At 36.5% G+C, this 19,267-nt stretch overlaps 1 protein-coding gene across 1 annotated transcript; it reads left to right on the top strand.

Moving 5' to 3' along the window:
- The first annotated feature begins 7,720 nt into the window (after window positions 1-7,720).
- On the top strand, window positions 7,721-18,916 carry LOC129279407 (NF-kappa-B-activating protein-like). Its single transcript, XM_064111062.1, has 8 exons — window positions 7,721-8,363; window positions 9,098-9,178; window positions 9,729-9,805; window positions 10,817-10,895; window positions 11,328-11,437; window positions 12,505-12,577; window positions 15,067-15,216; window positions 15,516-18,916. The coding sequence occupies exons 1-8, from the start codon at window positions 7,750-7,752 to the stop codon at window positions 15,685-15,687; spliced, it is 1,356 nt and encodes a 451-aa protein (XP_063967132.1). The 5' UTR covers window positions 7,721-7,749; the 3' UTR covers window positions 15,688-18,916.
- The last annotated feature ends 351 nt before the right edge of the window (window positions 18,917-19,267 follow it).

The following is a 19,267-nucleotide window of genomic DNA, read 5'->3' as shown; positions in this document are numbered from 1 at the left end:
TAGGTTTTAGGATTCAAAGAGGAAGGAAGGAAAAACCATTGTTTTGTACATCTATCTGAGTTTGCTATGCACTATTTATTTACTTTACCATTATCTCTATACAGAGATTTAAAAAAAAGTCCACACAACCTGCGAACAATACAATTCATTTATTCACTTTCAATCATTTCATTTTTACAACGATAGAAACAATTATCAATTAGCAAAGTAAAATAACAGCAAACAAGGTTTACATACAAGATGTATAAAGTGAAAGTAACTTAGTGGTAGTGGCTGCAGAATTAATATTTCAGAAGTTTGTTTTATTCATTTTTAATGTTTTAAAAAAATATTTTTCGGGCCACCAAACTTTAATATCGGGCCACCCAAAAAAAGTATTTGATGGTTTTAGTGGCCCGAACGGGCCACCACCAAAAAAAGTTAATGTGGAGCCTTGCAATACTGTTATGGAACAAAAATGTCCATCTGGCGGTAAATTTATCTCTTGTGTTTTTTTTTGCGAGGGTGGGGGCATTTATGGTTTGGATTATGCCCATCCCCACTAAAACTGTATTTGATACATGTGCATCTGCTTTTTCAGTTGATTAGTTGTTTATATCATATTTATTCTCGTTTTCAAAATGTCATTGGAAACACTTTGATTTATTATTCATATATTTTGTAGCAACAGACCCCTCTCTAACTAAGAATACTATTGTGTAAGATTATTATTGTTTGTATAAAGTTTATATATATGTTTTTTTCTTGTGGATGTTACCTTATAAGTCCAGGTCAGGGAGGAAAGCCTGCGGGCTATAGTAATTTCTTTCCCAGGCAACTTGGACTTGTACTTTAAACATCCCTGTTCATTTTGTCATTGTAGGCCCTATATTCTCATGTAAACTGACTAATTGTAAACTTTTTTGTTGTTGAAATGCCGAATAAAATAATGATAAAGAAGAAGAAGAAGAAAGGATTGAAGAAGAATAAAAAGAAGAAGGCAAAGAAGAAGAAGAAGAAGAAGAAGAAAGAAGAGAAAAAAGAAGAGGAAGAAGAAAAAAGAAGAGGAAGTAGAAGATTTAAAAAAAAGAAGCGGTGGAAGAGCTAGGAGAATATAGAACAATATCAAAATCTATAGGATGCGGGATCGGGGGTCACCTGCATGATATAATTGAGTCAAGAATATTGTTTTGTTATTAATGTCAATGTGCTGATGCTGATACTTGGGTTAGTCAAAAGTCATTAAAAATTGGAAATACATAATAATGTTCTGAGTACCATGTCAGGCTATAATCCACAATAAGCGTGTCTATATTGTTCAAAGAAAAAGTTGTTCTGTTAGTTTTCAAAGTATAAAATTACTACCAACAAGTCCAACATGTTTTTTTTTACATCTATCTCCATTTTGAATATTTTCACCTATCAGGATTCTGCACAACGTCAAAGATATTGGTGTAAGAAATTTTCATTTTCCAGCCCCCCCCCTTCCCACTCTTTTATTTTTTGATTCTGTCTCCCCTACTCGTTACCCAATTCTCTTTCTTTTTCACTTTCTTCTCCTATTCCTCTTCACCAGTTTATATCTCACTTCCGTTTTTTATCAGTTTTTTTTTTCCTTCTCAATTTCTCTTCGACCTCATCACCCCTCTTTTTTTTATATGCATGTCCACTCCTTGCATTTCCCTCCTTCATGCAGTATTCCCTTTTCATCTTTCGACTAATCTCCCTTCTCTCTTTTCTTTTAATATTCAGCCTCCATTGCCTTTCCGTATACATGTAGGCCTACTCTACTTGTTTCTTTTCCATTTCTTCCATTTATATAATTTTTTTTACTCCCTTTTGAATACCAAGAAAGAGAAAACACGAAAATTATCATCACTATCGGGGTTTCTTATCATTTTTTCATCATCAAATTCTGATAAAGGGGACTCGTCATCCTGCGAGGGTCACTAAATTTATTTTCACCATTCTATTTCCTTTAATAGCATCCTGTATAGGCCCTGTGCTTCTTGAAAATTCTTTTATTCTCCGTTTACCTGGGAAAAGAAATGGAACAAAGATCATCAATAATGGTATATTTAAAAATTTCACTAAAAAATCAAGGCACACACACAACCTCGCCCCAACAGATATTGTTTAAAAAATATTTTACTTGGCCCCGCAACCTACTTATATTATATAATCATGATTATGTGACGTTAATAACGAAATTGAAAGAGAGAATAGGCGACCCCTTCGTAATCAATCACAATTATTTGTTTTTCTTCAATTTTATCTTGTAACCAAAAGATATTAGAAATCATTACATAGTTACATGATGTGATATTAGGCCTACATTTAACTGAAAGCAAAGAGCCTAAGTTATAACTTTTACATTTTTCAAGAGAGGAATTCCATCATGAGAAGAAGAAATATCCTGACAAGCACAAAACAAAACGAAAAAATGCCAATCAAGTAGTGATTGTTTCCGGGTGTATAAGCCTATCAGAAGGGTGTCATTGGGGAGTTAAAAAAAAAAAAAAAAAAAAAATCGAAATTGCATGCATGCCCCCCCCCCTCGAAAAAAATAAAAGGATTATATAATATGATTGACAATAATTGAACGATGAATATATTAATGCTAATTTACATGATACAAGAAAATAGTAACAAAAGATCTAGGTTAATATTCGAAAAATAACCTAGCTGCCATCATCAAAATGCAGGATGGATATAGGCCTAGCTTTGTCACTATTTTCAAATTCATTTATTTCATTTCCTACTGCAGCAGGAAAAATAAAAAGTATAATTTAACTTCCCGAAATTTTCATATTTTTCCCAAAAAGTAGAGGCAAATATTACATTTCTTATGAAAGTTTGAATTCACCCCAACATTATCATTTCAAAATTCAGGCCCATGTTGATAAAAATGGCCTCATTCTAGAATATTGACTCATCGATTGCACAAATTCAAATAGAATATCTAGCTCTTCTCAATTTAAAAACAATTGTTAAAACTGAAAATAAATTGCCTAGATTTGAGACTTCTTATTATTATCCTTTAGTAAATCTGGCAAAAAAATATTCTAGAATCAGGCAGACTGGTATAATAAACATGCCATTTTCCATGAAAAGTTTGTGTCAACATATTCCTACAGCTAGGTCCAATAATCGTAGTTGATTTTTACTATAATTATAACTGAGAATGAAAAAAATAATAAATAATTCTAGAATCTAGACTACGCATGCTACGCGCATGAGCTGAGTTATCGATTCCAGCTGTCCGAAAACTTAAAGGAAAATCCGAAAACGAGTAGCTGGCGGAAAAGTTGACGTAATTTACGTCAGGAATGTCATTGCAATGTCAGGCCGTCATCTCGTCTTACCAATAATCCTTCAAAAATGCAGCTATGATCAGCAAGAAGTGTGAAAATGTGAATTTTAGACGACGGTTAATTTTAGCCATCGGCGCTAATCTAGGAGCAAAGGGAAAAAAGGTCAGTGAATTGGATATTTGAGCATAAAATTTCGGATTTTGCCGGGGAGTTCCAAACGGGACTAACTGGCATACTGTGTGCAAAATACTACGATCCAGCCTAGCTCGCATTTGTGTGCGTATAATTGACTAACGCGCTCATTCTCTATCGATTAGAAGCGAGACGTTAAAATCAGCCCGCTGTCCGAATACTGGCATGAATACGGTACATGTAGTCTTGAGGACTCCATGATGATGACTTTTTAAAATCCTGAGTCCTGACATACTACTTCATCATTGGAGTCTTGAACCGCCCTTCATATATCTATAAAGTATAAGAGACACATGTACACAAAGATGGATTTCCCTTTTGATAATTAAAAGAATCACGTAAAATAGTCTAATTTTATTAATTTTTACTCCTTCCTACGCCTAATGCGTAGGAAGGTTTAAAAAAATCTTCTCTACAAATTAAAAAAAATGAAGGTTTCTTACCAGACTCATGTCGCGTAGATCCCTTGATCCACCTGTAAACAACGCAAATACAATAGCGTCGACCCACTTACACGTAATGCGATGTTAGTATACTACTAACCTCGACCCTTGAACTGCATGTATGACGTACTTCTTCGAAACGGCATCGCTAGTCGGATGTACGTCATCACGAAGCGGTTCAAGGGTCAGGTCTATTGTCTTTGCTTTGTTGACAAACGGATGGAGGGATCTACGGGAGATCGGTCGGGTAAGAAACGTCTCATTTTTATAGTGAAATAATTTTTATCCCTTTATACGCATTAGGCGCATGAAGGTTCATAGATGAATAAATTTCACCCCTACAAACCGATTTCACCCTCTAACTATGGATTTCCTAGGGAAATCCATCCGGGTGTGTAGGTCTCGCTGCAGCTTCTATGGAACGAGTGTCAAGACTCCATGATGAAGAAGTATATGTCAAAATATAAAAAAACATCATCATGGAGTCCTCAAGACTAGGTTGGAACTACCCCTTATCGACCACCTAATTTTCTAAGCATCGTTATCTGTGAAAATATTTATCACTTTTACTTAGATTTCGTCTAATTTGTGCAGAAAATTGAGCAGATCAGATTCCCACATTTCGATCGACGACTCTGAGCTGAATCCTGATTCTATTCGCGTGTATTATCGGCGAACAACGAATGCGACGATTTACATTTGCTCATTTGCACCCTTTTGAAACCGACCACCCGCGGTACACTAAGTTTACGGCTGATTCTTGTCGCGTTGGCGAAATATTTTGACTCTTCCAAATCAGTTCTAATGGGGTGTTTCAAGAAACTTGCAATTGATCGCAAGTCAATTTTAGGTCCAAAATTAATTGAAATTCATGCATTTCATTGCAAATTTGCAATTGATTGATGGTCTGCTTCTTGCATTGACAAGTATTATTTGGTTTTCTTTAGTTGAAATTGATCTATCACTTGTAAATTTGCATCTGCAATTTGCAACTGATTGCAAATATTTTCTTGCAACAGCCCCTAAGTTATTTTTGTCAACATGCTAAATGTCTCGAGTCTTCTCACTACTTCCACTGCGAGCTCCGGCACATGATTCGACGATTGACGATGGATATTTGTTCTAATGCCGTTTCCTATCGGATTTTTTGGTATGGACAACTGTTTTTCAGCAGGGTTCGGGTCTGGTCAATACAATTTTGATGAATTCTACTAAATTTTTTCCTTCTTTTTTTGTCGTAAAATCGATTCTTACCGTTCCTATGGCTATGGACACTGCGCTTACTCTCCTGCGCATATCGTTTGTGATACGCAATAATTTTAATGCGCGCAAGGTGGTCGGTTTCAAAAGAGGTGGTCGATATGTGATGGTCTCACTTAGCCTTGAGGACTCCATGATGATATTTTTTAATATTTTGACATAGACCCTATAGATACTTCTTCATCATGGAGCCTTGAACCGCCTACCATATGTATAAGAGACGCATGTAAACAAAGATGGATTTCCCTATCCATCTTATAAGATAAAAATCACATAAATATTTTTGATTTTATTCATTTTTACACCTTCATACGCAAATTGGTTAATGAAAAAGCGAAAAATTTGAGGTTTCTTACCAGACCGATCTCATGTAGATCCCTCAATCGGTTTGTCAACAAAGCAAATACAATAGGTCTGACCCACTCACACGTATTGCGAGGTTAGTATTAGTATAATAACCTCGCACCATGAACCGCGTTTGGCAGTGGATTTCTAACTAATGGGTCGCGCGTGCTGGGATCCCACTTCTGGTGTCCACAACGCATGACTTCTATGGCTTGATTTTTCTGTGCGCGGCGGCATGTAATGAACCCTTGGGTGGGTCTGACCCTTGAACCGCTTCGTTATGACGTATTTTCGATTAGCGATGTTACAAAATGCCATTTTGAAGAACAATTTATAGATAAAAATTATTATTTAACAAATAATAAATTTAGTACGTGATTATGAATAATTATAATAATTATTTATAATGTTCCAATCATGGCACTTTCCAGTATAATGCTTGTTTGTATCGTGACGCTTATCAAGTTCTATCGATGCGCTGTCGATCGTTGACGGCTCTAATCACGGTAAACCTCGCGCACGGGTAAGTTGAGATAAAGTTGAGAACTAGCCGCCAACGATCACCCACTCTACACCACACCTGAGCAACATTCGATTGTAGGAGCAAATCGGGCCCATATTTCCGTCAGAAAATATATCAATTGTTAATTATGCAAAACTATGTTATGTGATATTTTAAGCATTTTCTGTCATTATAGAGATAAATAAGGTAAAAGAACTGCGGAAGTCTTACGGTACGAAGTTTTTGTACACAGTAATATGCATGTCCAGAATCATGATAATGTCCGGTAATACAATATGTGACTATACTGTGCAGTGCCAGGTGGGATGTAGTCAAGATTGGACCTTGGTGTTTGGAAGTTCCCTTTCCCAAAGCTAACATAGAGGGCACATGTCTCCCGATCTCTAATCAGCGCCAATCCACTCATCTTCCGAGTCAACTGGCGCTGATTAGAGATTACATGTAGGAGACATGTGTCCTCTATGTTAGCTTTGGGAAAGGGAACTTCCAAACACCAAGGTCCAATCTGGACTAGGTGGGATGGCCGATGGTGCATTTCTGAGAGTTACTTTTTCTGTGATTGTCTTTTATCAATAGAGTCTCATGGCGAATATGGGAGACTTCCCTCATGGCCATGTGGAAGGCTATCTCCAATATTTAGAGATATTTGTAAAGAATTTTGGTAATATCAGAGTCACAGTCTCCACTTGCAGTTTAGGCTTGGCCTTGGGAGTACACGTCACATGCACATCCACCAATTTCCTTTCCTCTGGTGGCAAGTAGCTGGAAACATGATAAGCAGATTCCTCATGAAAAATTCACTGTCAACTTTTTAAAAATTCACCATCGACTATACTATAGTATACGTCTAGATCTACTTCTCTTTTCACAAGGATTTTTGTTGTCATCCATAGATCCACACAACATGTTTTTACACCAAAAAAAAAGAAAGGAAGAAAATGAATAGGCCTAACCTAGATCATTCAGGTCTAGAAAGTGTTTTCAGTTACTTCAGCTTATATTAACGATCTCTGACCTTAAACAGAAAAAAGGATACAAGACAGATAGTGTGTGTGTGTATCGGAGAGAGCTTCTGACCTCCGCTCAGTGAGACAAAACTTTCAGTGGAAAAAAGAATTATTTCCTTTTCGTGTTTTTTTCTTTTATCCTCTGGCCATGCACCTCTACTGTATATCCAAGATATAAGTCCTGTCTGATATAGGCATGATAGATGCTACCATGCTGGTGGTTATAAATTATATGATAAAGTTGAAAGGTGTACATAGGAAATATGTAGAGTGGATTACTTTTGGTGACTTTGAGAAATTAATAGGTTACATATACATGTATGGAGAGGTTAGAAGTCAAAACATGTGTTTATAAAAAAGTTGATGAATTGGAACATAGTACCTGACCTCGACATAAGGAAAAGGTACTGATGCAGTAATATCAGCTTGGATGGGTTGGGGGACATACATGTAGTGAGGAGAATAGAAATGGCAAAAGTTAAAAAGTTATTTTAAAAAAAGTGAGAAATTACCTAACATTGAATGAAAAATAAAACTAAATATAGAATAAAAAGAGTGTGGGGGAAAAATTGGGGTTTTGCCCTCAGTAGTGTAATTCATGTACTACTGAAGAGATAATGATGATATAAAGTAAGACAACTTGAGTGACACTTTATCATTTGTATTATTTTGTAGGAACTGCAAGGATGGGGCCAGGGATCAAAGATTCCCACTCCCACAGGGGCAGAGAAAGAAGTCTGAGCTATAGTCCAGACCGTAGATCCAGTAAGAAGTCAAGACGGGAGGAATCAAGGTATCGCCGAAGTAGATCTCGTTCTCGAAGCCGGTCAAGGTCAGAATCAAGGGATAGGTATAAATCTAGTAGGCCTAGGAACAGATCTAGGTCCAGGTCCAGAGAAAGGAGGCGCAGCAGGGACAGGAGAAGGTCTTATTCCTCAGAAAGTGATAGGTCGGACAGTCGAAGCAGTTCTCGGGAATCAAGATCACCATCGAGGGAGAGGTACAGGAGAGATAGCCCTGGAGAGTACTCTGGCAGAAACCGATCCCCACCCCAAAGGACAGGAGATGATCATAGCAGAGACAGAAGAGACTCAAGCAGGGGTGGAGGTAGACGAAAGCCATCTAGATTTGGCTTAGGTTTTAATAGAGAACAGTTTGAAAAAGACCTCAATTCAAAGATTGCAAAGTACAAGGAAGACATCAAGCAGAATGGAGATCAAAGTGATCGGAGGGCGAATCAGAATGGACACAAACGCAGACATGATGAGAACACTGATCAGCTTAATCTTTTCTTTGAGAGGTGAGGTTATCAGAATATGATATAGTTTTAATTCAGTTTGTAAATAATTAGAAGTGTAAAAATATATGGACTTGGTATAATGTTTGATGTAGAATTGCAATAAAATGAATGTTGTGATTTTCATTCAATATTTGGCACCACCCATGCTTGAGAGAATAAAACACTGAAGTATTAGCCTTCCAGTACAACCTGCTTTGCTGGTTGGAGACATGATAGAATGTGCCATACATACATTCCAAAAAGACAGAATGGAATGTCTCATCCATGAATAAGTTTTCTCAAAGATCAAATGGCCTTTGTGTTGTAATGAACCAAACTTCACAGTGTATGTGTTCACAATTTAAAAAAGCAGAAAATTTACAGCACTTAATAGACTTTAATTATCAGCTGCAAACTGTGTGAATGCCCTCAGGTAACAACGCTAATTCAATGTATCTACCCCCCCCCCTTCAATTCGTGTCTTTTTGTATTCTTTTGTTTTTTCTCCTTTTTCCTACATTGTATTTACTATAATGATATGACATTCAGTTTTTTTAATTAATATTGTTGTGTTTATACTATGTTTTGGCGATCCAGCCTTACAGGTTTCTTATAACCTTCATGGAAAGCCACGCAATTTATTTTATTATCTAATCACATTATTTGATGTTTCTTTGTATTTTTATCCTATTTGCGAAATAAAGATTGCATTGAATTGAAATAAAACATGTGTTTTGGTTTGTTCCTTCCCTTAGGAGAGCGCAAGAACGGGAGAAGATATCAGGCATTGGAGTGCTTGAGGTCTGGAGTGCTTCACCAGAAAAACCAGAAGAAGAGTAAGTATGTCCAAATAATGAAAAACAGTGTAGTAAGATGGTAAAGACACAATTGGTGTTCTATTCAGTAGGAGTGGTTAATGATGTAATTCATCTTGAAAGTGGTCTTTCATTTCTTAGAATAATTACAAGACCTGGGGGTGTTTCACAAAGATTTAAATATGACTTAAAGAGTCACACGTAAATGCTGACGCGTACATGATATGCAACTCGCAATCTTATTGATCAATACGCAGTAGTGCGCGTCCTATTTGCATGATCTGACCAATGCGGTGATGCCTTTTATATCTCACGCAACTAGGCATTTAAGTGCGACTGTAAGTCATACTTATATCTTTGTGAAACACCCCCCGGTGCTTAGTAGCAAATCACAATCAAGGTTTCCATGGTAATTACAAGAATGACAATTTTGCCACAATTGTAAGTCATTAAGAAATACACCCCTGCACTTGTTATATTATTATTTGGTCTAAAACTCTTATTGAGTTAATTTCATCTACTTACTCTAATCGAAAAAAAAGCTAATTGTGTGGTTTTATTTGTAATTCAGTTCTGATGCTGGCGCAGAAGAAGAAGAAGTTGAAGAGGAAGGTTCAGAGAGCAGTGCAAGTGGGACTGATAGTGAAGGTAGGTTTCTACTGTAGCTGGGAATGTAATATGAATCATGATTTAATTGCAACCTCTCTGCAAAGTCAACAAGGCAACAGAAGTTAAGACACGTGCTTGTCCTGTAGCTCCCTCAGAGGATATAGGAATACATGTACCAGGGCTCCACACTAACCCTTTTTTTCAAATGGTCTAACCAGTTCATGTCGGATCAGTAGATACCCAGTTTTTCGATTTTTTACTGGCTTGAACCTAAAATATACTGGTCCCCAAAAATAAAGAAAAAACATAACAAAAGACTTTAGTTTATTTTGCTGTCTTAATTTTATTGCCCCCCCCAAAAAAAAAAAAACATACAACAAAAAGTACACGCACACAACATATTTCACAAGCACCATTTCTCAATTTTGGAGAGCCATTCTGTAAGATAACAGCCATTTTTTAATTCACAAAAGAGGCTATTTCTGAAAAGTTACTGGCCCGACAGCAAATTTTACTGGTCTGGGACTGTCGGATCAGTGCCAGTGTCGTGCGCATGTACATACGGTGTTGTCAGAGATGTGCTAGCTGCAGTTCACCAATACATGCAAGGCAATTGTTCAGCCTCTACAGTAGCGGCGCGATGACGTCAATGCATAAGGTCTATCGAAATACTCATACTTGTTTATCAAATGGCAGGATTTCATGTAATCTATCTGGAAAATGAACAAGCCATGCTCATCAAAACATTGTGAGTTATGCTTTGATGATCACAGACAGGTTTGAAAGTAGGCATTATCGCCTTGAATGTTTCATACTTCATGCATGACTCATCACAATTTGGAGCTACTGTATGTGAAAAAACGAAGTTACACTTATCTCTTTTATATTTACAATTCATTATATTTTATGATAGTCAGTTCTATAGGATTTTTGTCAAGCATAGTTCATGTTCTCCTTTTATAATCTTAATGTACATAGTCACAAAAAATTATAAGGAAATATGGTAATGACCCCTTTCCTTATCTCTCAACATTTTTACTTCTCTTTCAGAGGAGAGAAGAAGAAGGAGAAAGGAGAGAAAAAGGAAGAGGAGAGCGAAGGAAAAGAAGAAGAAAAAGTCTAAGAAGAGGTATGTTAATAGATCAAGGATATGATTTCAATATATCTACATATTTCACCTGTTTGCAGGACAATCTTTCATTTGAGGAAATTGGTCTGAAATTGCAACCTGAAGATCCTGACTGTAATTTGTGCATTGAGTACCGTCTCAACCCCTTTAATCAACCAAGTAGAGCTAATGAAATAAGAGCACTGAGCAGGATTTTTTTAATTTCTTGCAAATTCTCAATTTTCTTGCTTTCATATATATTATATTGTTCAGTTTGCGATTTAGTTACTCCTTTGCAATTCTGCAGTGGAGTAACCAAAAGTCGCATACAAATGAAACAACATGAATAGTGATATGTTATTTAAAAAACAATTCTCTTAATATATAATTATGTATATTTCAATGTGCACTTCAAATTGGGTAATAATGCAGATTTGCCGCTTATTTTCACAGTAAGAAGTCTCATAAGAAGAAGAAAGTGAGTAGCGATGACGACGACTCGGATTCAGATGATTCTGTAGAAGCAGAAGACGAAGAGGAGCAGTGGGTTGAAATTTCTAAAAGTAAGAAACCAATTTTTTTTAAATCGGTTTTCTATCATAAATTTTCAGTCAGTATTTGAAATATATTTATTCAAAATCTTTGAATGCCACTTCAGTGATTATTTTAATACGTATTTTGTTAAATAGTAAACATTTTAGAGCTGTTGGCTAATGCAATGGAAGAAATTAGCCCATAAAGATCAACAATAAATTGCTAAGCGTTGTGTCATGAGGCCCATTAGTATGTAAAGTCTTGAATAATTTACAAACTGCTGTATGAAACACTCCTCACAGTCCCAAAACGCAGAGGTTAGTAATTGATCGTACACTTGATTTTCACGATTAATTGTACATAGTAGTTAATGCAATCAAATGTAAAAATAAATTATATGATTGCTAAGCTTTTTATTACGGGCCCCTGGTTTACACAGCAAACAAATTGAAATAATGTTTCATTTTTTTGTATATTTTTTTTTAATAGAGAGACAAGGTGATAATGAGATGATTGGTCCTATGCCAGCTAACACAGGCATTGATTTTCACGATTAATTGTACATAGTAGTTAATGCGATCAAATGTAAAAATAAATTATATGATTGCTAAGCTTTTTATTACGGGCCCCTGGTTTACACAGCAAACGAATTGAAATAATGTTTCATTTTTTTGTATATTTTTTTTTATAGAGAGACAAGGTGATAATGAGATGATTGGTCCTATGCCAGCTAACACAGGCATTGATTTTCACGATTAATTGTACATAGTAGTTAATGCAATCAAATATATAAAAAAATTATATGATTGCTAAGCTTTTTATTACGGGCCCCTGGTTTACACAGCAAACAAATTGAAATAATGTTTTATTTTTTTGTATATTTTTTTTTTATAGAGAGACAAGGTGATAATGAGATGATTGGTCCTATGCCAGCTAACACAGGCATTGATCTTCACGATTAATTGTACATAGTAGTTAATGCGATCAAATGTAAAAATAAATCATATGATTGCTAAGCTTTTTATTACGGGCCCCTGGTTTACACAGCAAACGAATTGAATAATGTTTCATTTTTTTGTATATTTTTTTTTTATAGAGAGACAAGGTGATAATGAGATGATAGGTCCTATGCCAGCTAACACAGGCATGTCATCATCTGGATATATGGAGTAAGTTACTCATAAACCATTCTTCATTTACAATTAGTTGGTGTTCATCCCAACTGTTTTATCAGTCGATTTTGGTCAAAATATTGATTTTTAAATTTATGCAGAAAATAAATGCACAATTCCTACTCTATTTCTAGGAGGCAATTATCTTAGAAATGCATTGACTTCGCATGTGAAAGATATTGTGGAATGGAGTAGTCCTTTTAAAACCAATTCTATCAAATGTCAATTCAAAGTATTAAAAACAAAAATGTTATGGCATATGGCATATCTAAGGCTGGCAAGAGAGGCTCCACTGCCAGGGTAGCCTACAGAAAGAAAATATAATTTTAGAATGTTACCTGATGAGCAAGCAGGGAAGCCACGCTGTCAAAAGTTAGGGTGTATATCGCTTGTCCCTGGGCTTTTTTCTTCGTAGATATGCCCCTGTGATATCAATCCCTGTAACATATGAGTGATAGAATTTTAACAGACACTTGTCATGTCTTTGTGATTCTGTAGATTGAATCAGTAATAACTAAGCCTGAGTCGAATCGATTTTAAAATCGGTGTTCGATCGATGTCATCGAACGCCGATGCAGATTTTGCAAAATCGGTGCATCGAAAAAAAAAAAAAATACGTCGGCCGGCCGATTCATTTGGTTCACACAATCAAACATCAAAATAAACAGTAATATCCGTCTCGACTACTACTTACTTCATTTATATTGCCCCCAAAATGAAACAGATTGTGTAATTATGATGCCTATTCACCATTAATTTGAAGTTTATTTCGATCATAGTTCGAGTCTTACTCGTCTGCACGGCTCATCTGCTCGTGCCGAGATAATTTATGCACGATGAATTTATGAATGGAAGTCGCCATTGTTCGTGCATGCGCAGTACTGTGCTTTAATCAAATCAGAAAATGGCCGGAAAATGGATGCGATCAACGTATAAAAGTAAATCTTGCTTTCATGAACAATATTAATATCATGACCATAGAACATGATTTAATCGTAATATTTAACAATAATTTGCATATGATAATCATTAATATGAATTTAGAGCTTGATGTGAAACGTTTCAATTTTCAATGGCGGACATCACATGACGATCGACTTGAGTGAGTGGAATCGCACTTGTCTAAAAAAATAATTACACGTCAGGATTGATTATCGAACATTGTCAACATGTAGAAACTCTTTTGATGATCGTAATATCACCATATAATAATATTTTACATGACACAACAGAGAAAAATTACATTTGATATTTTTTCCCATCAATTTGAAGCTTGTTTGTGCCCAACTTTGGGCTCTGATTTCATGAATGGAAAATATGTCAGACGTCATCGAACGCGCATGCGCATTGTGCTTCTTTTCTCGGAGCGCGGAGACGTCCAGAGATGGAATAAAAAATAAAAATAATGCCAGTATAATACTATTAATTCTTCCATATGAACATAACATACTTTGCTGACATCGTCAATATTTTTAGTATGGCCATAAAATCTTATTAAATCGTAATTATTTTACATCCAATAATAATTTATATGAAGTTAGAGCTCGATCCGAGACATTCGTATTTATTTCGATCACAAACTCTTGTGTCTAAAATAAATGGATTATCATTATCAGGATTAAGTCTCGAACATCGTCAGAACTCATATTTTCCAATCTTTCCTCACAATCGTTATATATCAGCATTGAATACCAATTCAAATGACCATCCAGAGAAAATTACGTATTTATTTCCATCAATTTATTTGGAGCTAATTTTGGATCCAACTACCCCGCCAACTACACAATCTCAGGCAAGTTACAGCGCTCTCCCCGCTGTTTGCACTTGTTAGATGGCGCTGGCAAGCATGCCTGTCGTTTCGGGAGAGTGAGTGAACGGGGCTGGTTTGCGAATGCTAGTTGACCGAAAATCATTCGGATCGACTCTGCGTGATTCATGTCTTTAATATTGTTTCATTTTAAACTTATATGTTATCATCTGCAAATATCATTGTTGAAGATATTTTGGGAAGAATTCTGCATTGCCCCCGGCCTTTTTTGTGTTTTGTGATCATGGAAAATACAAACGAACTTTGCTCTGTCATCTGCTTTTGCAACGCTCACCCGGCGCGGCCAGCGCAGACCGTCAGTGCATGTAGTGCATGCATAGCGCATGCATCGACGGCCGGCCGGAGCAAAAAAAATGACTCGATTTTCCCCGCCTTCAAATTTCGATGCATCGATGTTCGATCGAATTAAAGCTGTCGAACACCGGTTTTCAAAATAATCGATATGACTCAGGCTTAGTAATAACTTGGTCACATTTGATCTACGGCGGCCGTACGGCGAGTCGAAAATAGCCGTTTTATTAATTTTAATTCAAACCACCTATATGTAGTTGGTACACAAAATATTAAAACGGCTGTTTTCGACTCGCCGTACGGCCGCCGTAGAACAAATGTGACCAAGGTATAATGAATGTTTATCACTTCTCTTGTTTCTGTGTAGTTTTGGTAAGGCTCTGCTGCCCGGTGAAGGTGCTGCTATGGCTGCGTTTGTCCAGGATGGCAAGAGGATTCCTCGTCGTGGTGAGATCGGTCTTACAAGTAATGAAATCTCAAGCTTTGAGGATGTTGGCTACGTCATGAGCGGTAGCAGGTTAGTTTTGACAAATTCTTGGTGATGATGAGGATAATGATGTTGGTGTTTGTGGTGATAGTGATGATGGTGATCGTGGTGTTGATGATGATGATGATGATGATAATGATGATGATGTCAATAATTGTGGCTATGATGATGATGAGGATGATGACAACTACAACGATGAGGACAATGATGACAAGGATTAGGATGATGTTGATTATGATGATGATACTGATAGTGATGATGTTGACAATGATGATAGTCATAAAATTTTAAAGTATTGACAATATGTAAACTCTCTCCTTCCTCTCCAGACATCGACGTATGGAAGCTGTCCGTCTGAGGAAGGAAAACCAGATCTACAGTGCGGACGAGAAGAGGGCGCTCCAATCATTCAACAAGGAGGAGCGTGGGAAGAGGGAGACCAAGATCCTCTCGGACTTCAGGGAGATGGTGCACAAGAAGACTAGGAGCAAGCCGATGTAGAGATGTGGAATAGGACAGTCAATAGGGCTGCATTTAACCAGAACATTGGAAGTGCCATACTTAATTCACTCTCGTACAATTGGGCATCAATGCATACATGCCGCTTCATACCCAGGAGGCACAATGGAAACGTAGAATTGGATTGATAACTACACTATACTTGGGAAATGAATGAAATTTCTCTAACAGTATCTTCAATGCCAGTATCCTGTATCTAGGTATTATTCTATATTTGCCACTTCATACCCATGAGATATAACTTGGCATCAAGGATGCTGACAAGTGTAGGTGTCTGTGTGTTGCCATATTGCCATGGTCAAAATGATTTCTCATAGGGTTTGAATGAATTGTGCTTGACTCCATTTTTAAGCACTGATCTCTTACGGATAGGCACTATTGTATAGTTGCCACTTCATACCCAGGAGATGTAAATTGAGATATATGATGCTGACAACAATGTTGGATACCTTATGTTGCCATGTTGCCATAATCAAGATGTTTTCTTTAAGGTGTAAATGAACTTTGTTTGACTCCATCTTTAACACTGATCTCTCATTACTAGGCATTATGTCATAGTTGCCTGGTCATACCCAGGAGATGTGAATGGGGACGTAGAATGTTGACGACAATGTAGGCTACAGTATGTTGTCATACTGCCATAGTCAGGATGATTTCTCATTAAGGTTTGAAATTAGTAACTTTATTTGACTCCATCTTTAGCACAGATCTCTTATGACTAGGCATTATGATATAGTTGCCACTTTATATCCAGGATATCAAATGAAGACCTAGGATGCTGATATCGATGTGCTGAGTGTTGCCACTTTGACCAGAACCGGCAGTAAAGAAGTGTTGGCGCTAACAGAACACTTACAGTAGGCCTAGTCACATATTTTGGATTGTGATTTCAAACGTTGATGTAAGATGTGAATAATGCATTGTTGTGACATCGGGGGCCCGTTTCATAATGGACTTACAACTTTGCCATTTTGGCAACTACCATGGTAACAGGGCTCAGCAGCCAATCATAATCAAGGTTTCCATGGCAAACTTACCATAGTTTTAACGCTTTATGAAACAGGCCCCGGGCATTGCTGCAACATTAGGGGTTGTAACAGGGAATGTATTAATGCATTCTTAGTGCTAACAACATATCTGTGCGGCCGGTACAGGGAGATATCATATCAAACTCAAAGATTAGAATATTTGCCTCATTTCATAAAGCTTAGTGGCATGTTATCAAGCAATTTGTGTAGACTACTGAAATCCTGCAATTTGATTGACCGAGAGCAAATTTATTATACATTTCTCGCATTTGTCATTGATATCAAGTTTAATGAAACAGGAATCTGTCGGGTTATGATAAGCATTAAGCAAAAAGTGACTTGTATAAACAGTATCCTCAAAGTTGTTTTTATTACAATGTCAATAAAATTAAGTTATATTTCTTGTACATGATTATATGCCTCGCTTGACCAGCTTTTTATAAGGCTGGTGTGATTTTGGATATACATGTTATACTATACTTCAAATTTGTACTTAGTCTAATGTCCAGATAGTCTAATCTCCACTTCTTATTATTTGTCACTTTAGGCGGTGCTGCACCATCCCGAGTTTGCTCAATCTCGAGATTTTAGCCCGATCGGCCCTCTTCGCGATTAATCTCGAGATTCAAGAAACCCTGTCTCCATCATCGCAAGAAGAACGATCCCTGCTCAAGCGAGGCATCGATGCATTATGGTCTAACGCCGTGAATAAATAATCCCGAGTGCGTCTGCACCTACGAATTAGCGCGATAATTCGTAAAATAGCGCGCTATTTTGCAAATGATCCCAAGTTGACTTGGGATTGCAATCTCGAGATTAATCCTACGAACTAGCGCGATAATTGCGTCTCCATTGCAAATAATCTCGAGATTGTTCAGATTGGGATAATTTGTCGGATCAGAAATAGCGCGCTAATTTGAAAACTCGGGATGGTGCAGACGGCCCTACAGTCAAATGAAAATTATGCTCATCAAAAGTTAATCTAATATTACAGATTAAGTTTGGATATGAGATAAAATGGGTATAACCAAACTGGAAATTGGATAAAAATAGTATGTGAAGTGGGCTAAATGACAATTGGACCTAATGGTCTAGACCAAAAGGTGTTATGTAGATGAAATGGTTGGATACAGACTAGGATTAGACCATGTGGAAGGAGAACAAATGGAAAGTTGACGAAATGGGTGTTGACCAAGTGTAGAGACGGTGATTTTCTGTGTCAAATATGTTCTTTTCCATTTCAGAGAACCAGTAATTCTGTTCCATTTAAATGGAAATTCTTTTTTGTCATATAACATGTACTAGTGTATAAAAAAAGACATTAATTTTAATTTGCAAAGGAATTAGAATGAATTTTCACACGAAATGTAAAGAACCAAAATAGATCCATTTTGGTTTGCCGGTAAATAGAAAATCATTGTCCCTACAAGTGGAAATGTTTTCTTACTTGATGAAAAATCAGATGATCTTGTTCGTGAACACTGACCAGTATATCTCTATATTTATTATGAAGAATTGCTTAAATTTGTAAACTTTTGTAAACAAACGAGGAGACTGATGACCTCATCCACTCACTATTTCTTTTGTATTTCATTGTATGAAATATGTGATATTCTAGTTTTCTCCTGATTGTCAAGTGAAACAATGATTTATTCCCCCCTAAACATGTGGAATGAGCATTGTTTAATACTATATGATTCAGTCAAGTCGGTCCTTATTGTCAAATCTGTAAAAAATGAAATATTATATTATTCAAACAATAAAAAACAAAAGAAATAGTGAGAGAGGGACATCATCGACTGTCTCATTTGCATGTCACCGAGTTGTGCATATCAATGTTTTGTGAAAATTAAGCGAAACTTTAAAATGTCATAACTTTCTTATTTTACATGCTATTTTGATGAAATTTTCACTGTTATGCTAGTATGATTTTTCTATATTTATTCAAATCAACATTTTTCTGCGGTGGACTTTACCTTTAAATCATTTAATTGACCTTTAAATTATTTAATAGAAGAGTGTACTAAAAGGGCATGTACACAAAGACCCACCACCAAGAAAGACTGCTTCCCCCCTTATCTAAGAGGTATATGAAGGGTAAAGATCCATTTTTAAAGACTATAACTGTATATATATATTTCCTTTTTTGTCTGTAAATGAATTATAAAAAATAACAACTGAAATGATGGTTTTCGTTATGTGTTCTTGTGTGTGAATGTGAAACATGCATCCATTCATGGATTGCAAGCATTTTTATTATAATCATTGTTATTGTTATGAATGTAATAGCAAGGTGCAAGTCAGGGGGAGTATGGTAAGGAGATAGAGTATTAAAAAAGAAAGGGGAGAGGGTGAGAATGCTGTGGAAGGGAAAGATAAATATGAGGGAGGGAGAGAGAGAAAAAATGGGGGGGGGGGGTGAAATTAAAAATGGGAATGGAAGGGAGACGATTTGAAGAGGAAGTAGGAGAGATAAAAGAAGAGAGGGGGTATGAGTACATATAAGGAGTAAATGAAGGGGGCATGGGTTTGTA

The sequence above is a fragment of the Lytechinus pictus genome, chromosome 16, assembly GCF_037042905.1.
Source record: "Lytechinus pictus isolate F3 Inbred chromosome 16, Lp3.0, whole genome shotgun sequence".
NCBI lineage: Eukaryota > Metazoa > Echinodermata > Echinoidea > Temnopleuroida > Toxopneustidae > Lytechinus > Lytechinus pictus.
The sequence above is the reverse complement of the archived record's forward strand: the minus strand, read 5'-3'. Positions and strand labels throughout refer to the sequence as shown.